The sequence below is a fragment of the Pelophylax lessonae genome (assembly GCF_965119305.1).
Source record: "Pelophylax lessonae genome assembly, chromosome: 10".
Lineage (NCBI taxonomy): Eukaryota > Metazoa > Chordata > Amphibia > Anura > Ranidae > Pelophylax > Pelophylax lessonae.
The window spans coordinates 25,675,733-25,682,475 of NC_138777.1; the positions used below are offsets into that span (position 1 = coordinate 25,675,733).

Here is a 6,743-nt window from a genome sequence, read left to right on the forward strand (position 1 = left end):
TACTGTGTATATATATATATATATATATATATACATATATGTGTATGTGTGTATACATATATATATGTATATGTATGTATGTATGTATATATATATATGTATGTATAGATATAGATATATATATGTATATATGTGTGTATATATATATATATATATGTGTATGTATATATATATATATATATATATATATATATATATATATATGTGTGTGTATATATCTATATATATATATATATATACATATATATATATATATATATATATATATATATATATATATATATATATAGATATACGTGTATATCTATATAAATATATATACACTGTGTATATATATATATATATATATATATAAAGTACAGTAAAAATGCAGGAAAGGGCACTGGGGGGCAAACTAATGTCAATTTATTTTATTATGTAATGTAATCCAATAGGATTACAATATATCAGTGTGTTTGTGTGTTTTACTTTTCAAATTTGCTGCCGGTTCCACCCCCCTGTGAGCGTCACGTCGCAGGAGACGGAAGCCGGGGCTCACAGCATTGGGCGGAAGATCCGGCCGCCGTATGCTGCAGGGACACATCGCGGGATCCCGGGGACAAGGTAAGTACCCTCTACTAGGATCCAGCGATGCTCCCTGGTAGTACCCCGAGTGTGGCTCGGGGTTACAGCTAATGGCACTAAAATTTCACCCCGAGCCACAATCGGGAATACCGCTAAGGAGGTTAAGTAGAATGAAGAACTCAGTACAAAATTGTCTCAAGAATAGCTTAGGCCTTTAAAGGTGCCAATACATCAAAAACACACGATATTAAAATATCCATTTTTATTATCCAAAAAATGTAAAAACATTGATAAAAGTAAAGTATCAATCTTAATGAAATGCAGACGGTTCCTCACAATACCACAAACAATTCCTCAACATGTTTCGCTCTATAGCATCTTCAGGAGGATTTTTTGTTTAAATAGTATTTATACAAGCTAGTGAGAAAAAAACATAACATACAGAAATAGTTAAAGTACTAAATAGGTTTTGAAAAAAATATATTTTTTCAATTAGAGAAAACAATATATGACATTATGATTTCATTATTGGACAAGAAAATGTATGCTTACAATTGCTGGAGTTGTTTTCTAAACAAACAGCAATCCCAATTGTGGGTGTTTTATCTGTAAATTTCCAAAATAACCTTGACTCTTTATAAGACAGATTCAGGACCCTTAGGATTTTAATAAATGCCAAAAAGGATTGGATATCAATGTACCGCAACTTGACAACAACAAGCCTGTCAATTTTACATGCGATTATTGCTAGCAGCTTTTATAGCCGCTAGCAAAATTCACTGTGTTCTCTCAGCATGGACGGTTTCCCTCGCTCGGAGAACACAATGGCTCAGTGGGAGGGATTGCCCCATCAATACTGTGATGAGGAAATAAAATTAGTTTCTTTCCTGCAACCTGTGGTTGCAGGTAAAAAAGTTTGCTCCTTCTATGGCTGGCTATAGTCTTTTGTGATCTGTTTCATCCCTTGCACAATTTTTGTGGATCTTCTCTAAACTTGCTTTATTTAATCTTTATGGACAGCTGACTACAGATTTGGTAACCCGATAAATACTGCTTGGGCATGGGCCACAAACATTTGTCTGTAACCCACAATTGAGAGAACAATTTCTTTTAACTAGACTACAAAAAGTCTGTTGGCTGGAGTTATGACCGAGATGTTTTTCATTTGTACCCTCTAAAGACGTCATTGTCTGCTAATGAGTTGGTAAGCAATGCCCTCATGATTGTTAGCTCAGGCAACAAAATGTCCCTAATTTACGAAAGAGTCTCAATTGAACAAATTCTGGGCAAGTAAATGCGCAAACAGTCTTTACATAAATGGATGATTCACATTTTCGTTAGCAGTATAATAGGAGTTATAAGACTTATTCCAAAAACGCAGTTTCCATTTATAAGGGCTGATTATGTTGCCTATGCTGTTATTGACTTTCTCAGCTGCCTTTTAGCTAAGACAGCCAGGTCACAACATGACTAAGGCACCCCAGATGTAATTATGACACTTACCATAACCGTTGTCCCACAATCCCAACCCCTTAAATAAACTTCCTTCAATAAATATGTGGACACCGTTATTGGAGTAAAATTGGCCAACGTGGCCATTTATTAACCAGTAACAAAAATATATATAACACGTTCCTTAGAACAGGAACCAAAATAGTATAATAAAAGATAACATAAGGTTGCCGATCTTTGGAGGGCCCCAAATATCAACCATTTTTGTATCTGTGTAGCTCTTAACTGCCACACCACCGGCTCGGGGATGACCTCAACACACAGCAGATACCTCCCAATTTAAACTACCAGTTAACCCATCTATTAACTGGCATTCCCCAGGTGACTCCATACCTTAGATGGGTCCCTCAGCTGATAAGTACAGCAGGTTTTACCAGAAACACCTCCTAAGACCCCAACCATAAAATCAGCAAACAAGCACATTAAACAGACATTCCAATGTAGGGGCGGGCGGGCGGGAATGCTCTTCCACCCACGCTGAACTGATGCCCGGGAAAGACTGCAGAAAGCTAACTCCCCCCTCTACAGTCCCTCCTCTTAACTCACATTGGCCAATAGAAGAGAAACCCCACGAACTGCCTGACTTTGTTAACCCCTACTAGGACAATTCCACTGCTGGCCCAGTCATGCTAGCCATGCACCTATTTCTTTGATATTTTGCTCCGGGCTGTACTTTCTAAATAGAAGATTTCTCAATTGCACCATGGAAATTGTTTCCAAGGAGCCTCAGTTGTATCAAGAAACTACCTTCTTAAAAAATAGAAATCTGCAACCACATAAAACTTTAAGAAATGTTGCTGTCCAATTTTGTTGACATGGATCGTTTCTTTTTTTGCTTCTGTCTGATTCAAGCACCTGACTCTTGAGTTGTTTTTTTTTTTTCCATAGATGTGGCCAGAAAAAGAAATTGGTGATTAACGGCAACAAAGCATCTCCAGAAGATGGAGTTATCATGGAGCAGAATGGAGACACGGTTAAATCTCAGGAGATGGTGCAGCTAGTATCTAAAGAGCAGACCAATGAATTAGGAGACCAGGATGAGCCTCTGAACGAAGACAACATTCGTAATGCGAAGAACGTGGACATGAAAATCGGAGTCTAGATACTTGTATTACCTTTGGGAAAAACTGCAAGGGGACCTATGTTGGGAATCAATGAACTGGGACTAAAGTTTAAAAGTATAAAGAGCCACTGACTCTATCTTAGGATCCTGTGTTGCTTATTTTGCTACTTTGCAAATCAAGCCAAAAATTGTTGGCTCCTCATTGTTTGTGTACAGATCGATACCACTTGACACACACACACATGAAGAGAGATTCAAGGTGATGTGGTGAAAGTAGAGGGCAGGTAAACAGAAAAAAAAAAGCCAGAGATGTGCAAACTAATTTAAAAGTTAATTTTAAACTTAAAAAAAAAAAAAAAAGATCATCAATGAACCTATTATTCTGGACCAAACTCACTGGTGGGGTCAACTTGATATTTTTGAATGGATCACAATAAAATGCTACAGACAGCAGAAAGAAATGTTAAATAAAGCTGCATCTGAAGGTACTTTGTAAATAGAAGCAAGTGACCCATATTTATAAATGTGTTTGGTCAGGGATCTCCAAACTATGGCCCTCCAGCTGTTTTGGAACTACATGTCCCATGATGCATTGTACAACTCTTACATTCACAGACATGACTAGGCATCTGGAGGGCCATTGTTTGGAGAACCCTGTGTTTGCTATTCTTTAAAGAATGTGCTTGCCTAGGTTTTATTTTTTTTTGGTATTAGGGTAAGGAGACAAAATAAATTAAATTATAACAGCTTCTCAAATTAAAATCCTATTGCAACCCCCATGTAAATGTGGGTTTTTTAATAGTGTCCACAGTTTCCTTTCAATTGCTTGATAGGGTTATTTAAATTTAGCAAAATTAGCAATAAAGTCAAATTGTTAAAGCTTTGTGACAACAAGAAACAAAGCTTGGAATTTGTATATATGAAGCTTGGTAGCCTTGCCAACATTGGACAATCCTTTTTGGTAGACCTTGAATATATGGGAGTCCTAGGCTGGTCAATCAGGTTACTAGACTTCACATATGAATGTCAAACTTATCTTAGGTAAATCATGTTTGGTACTGTAGATCCAGCCAATAGTACATGGGAAACTGTGGCTAAAGATGAATCCATGGAGGATATCTGGTCTAGAAGACCCATACACGGGATTTGATAGTGATATTTGATCCTGTTGGTGTATAACAGAGGCAAAAAATTAGATAGACTTGATTTATGGGAGTTTCAGGATAGGCAGCCATGTTGATTAGAACTGATATGCACTAATGAATTGGAAGTACCTAAAAAATGTTACATAGTATTGTTATATATGAAAGTCCAGAGTGGGTAGTAAATTTAAGTACACTTGTAAATAATAAAAAACCTTCTTAAGCTTGTTTTGTTATATAGACTTGATGCATCGAAGTATAGTACTGGGCTCCAATGCTAGGTAAACTTGGTATATTTTGAGGGCTGACACTGGATGCTGAATGGAGGCTAAATATTATGTCAACTTTCCATACAATGTATGAAAATCCAAGGTTGCACAGTCATAGTTTAGATAGGACTGACTTACATGGGAATCCAAGGCTAGATAGTGATTTTAGGGAGACCTGACTAAGTAACAGTCCAAGGCTAGATAGTCATGATAGTTAGAGCTTTCATGGGAGTAGAAAGCTAGTTATATTAGGTCAACTTGGTTTACATGGTAGTCCAGGGATGGACAGTCAGGTAGAGATGGCTTAAATGGAAGTTCAAAGCTAAACAGTCATTTTAGGTAGACACCATCCTTACCGTTGGAGTACAAGGCTGGATAGGAATGTTAGGAAGACTTGACCTCCATGGGAGGTCAAAGCTATTCATGTTAAAGCGGAGTTCCGGCCACAAAATCGACCTAATAGATTTTGGGGCCATCCGCTTGCTATTTGTTACCTGAAAAACAAATGGGTAGTTACGATTTTTATTTTTTTGTACTTACCTTATTATTGTAGAAAATATACTCACCTTTCCTTCCACTTCCTCCCTCTGCAGCCGTGGCCCACGCCGTCACTTCCTGTCCCGCAATGCGTCCTGGGAGCTCTTACTCATCACTCCCAGGATGCAATGGGCAGTGACGTAGGCGGCCGGCCGCTCCTCTCATCGCGTTATTTGCAAACAGGAAACAACGCAATAATAGGGATCCCTATACTATGCTGATCGCATAGTACTGGGCATGCGCGAGATTTCGCGCTGCATTCACCGGCCCCCTCCATCTCGAACCAGGAAGCAGGGCATTTTAACACACAGCGGCTTCAGGGGAACCCGGACAAAGATGGCGGCGCTCAGGACACATTTTATAAAGTAAGATTTTCTAATTGCCAATCGATTATTATACTGTAAAAAACAGGATTAGTTGATGTATGAAAGGGGGGGGGGGTGACAGTTTGGGAGGTATTGATAAAAAAAAAAAACGATTCTGTGGCCGGAACTCCGCTTTAAGTCGGCTTGCCTTATATTGGAGTCCAAGGCTAGATGGTCATGTTAGGTAAACTTGGTTTATATGGAAGTCCAATGCTGGTCACCTATAATGTACTAAGGCTGGACCTTCACCTAGGTCTGAGCTTTTTAATTGGTAGTATGAATGAGGTTATTGTTTTGATAAAAATCAGTTCATTTGCAGTACATTGATTTTAGAGCAAGAGGAAAAATGTCCAGCACCTTGTTCCTAATTATTTTTCTTTTAAAACATGATGTGAAAGTACAGAAAAGTAAACTAGTGATCATCCAAGTTTTTTGCCATCTGACATGGTTAAGCATGCTTCGTCAAGGTGGTGAAATCCCAGGCATGAAAACATCCACCGAGTCAATCCATTTTTGTTACTGAAATGGATCGCCCCAGATGTACCCACTTTTCAATGCTATAATACTGAAATGGATTGACCAGATATATCCGCTTTTCAGTGTTATATCTCTCAGACGATTTGGTGAAAGAGTTAGTTTATTTGGCTTGGAGTAAAGCCCCGTACACACGTACCGATCGTCGGCATACAAACGTCGGCGGACGAAAGATCTGCCGATTGTACGCGTGTTAGTATGGTGCCTCCGACAGCTGTCTGCGCACAATACGCGGACAAAAGTCTTTCTTGCAAACATGAAAATTTTTGTCTGCGACACCAGAACGGACGATTGTTCGCCTGTCAGTACAGAATTCGGCCGACAGACCGCAGATTTGCAAGACTGGGCATGCTCAGAAAATAAAAAACACAGGGAAAGTTAACCATCACATGACATCACTTCTGCAGTCAGCTGAAGTCTGCAGACAAAATTCTTGTGCTGTCCTTGTGCTGTCTATGCACTTTTCAACAGACACCGACATCCCGGGGAGAAAAGACGAACATTTGTATGACGACGATCTGCGTGTGTGTACGGGGCTTTACATGCCACATTCAGTGTGTTACAAATAGGGATCGACTCATGCAACCCAAAAACTCCCTTATGTAGCTGAAAGAACTTATTCACAAACTGTTGATTCTTATCCATAGTTAATAGGATAATTTCTGGATTTCTGGACTTAAAGTGAACAGCTAATGAAAGATCAAGTTTGGGTGCCATACTTAGTTACGCCCGTTGCCTCAAATCATTAAAGTTCTAT

At 38.7% G+C, this 6,743-nt stretch overlaps 1 protein-coding gene across 1 annotated transcript in view; it reads left to right on the forward strand.

The window, feature by feature from the left end:
* The window catches only part of CD44 (CD44 molecule (IN blood group)), a 117,871-nt gene extending 114,109 nt beyond the window's left edge, over positions 1–3,762 (forward strand). Inside the window, exon 8 of the mRNA XM_082270156.1 lies at positions 2,965–3,762. Within this exon, the coding sequence (XP_082126282.1) occupies positions 2,965–3,178 (214 nt within the window). The 3' untranslated portion in view covers positions 3,179–3,762. The remainder of the gene's footprint in view (positions 1–2,964) is intronic.
* The last annotated feature ends 2,981 nt before the right edge of the window (positions 3,763–6,743 follow it).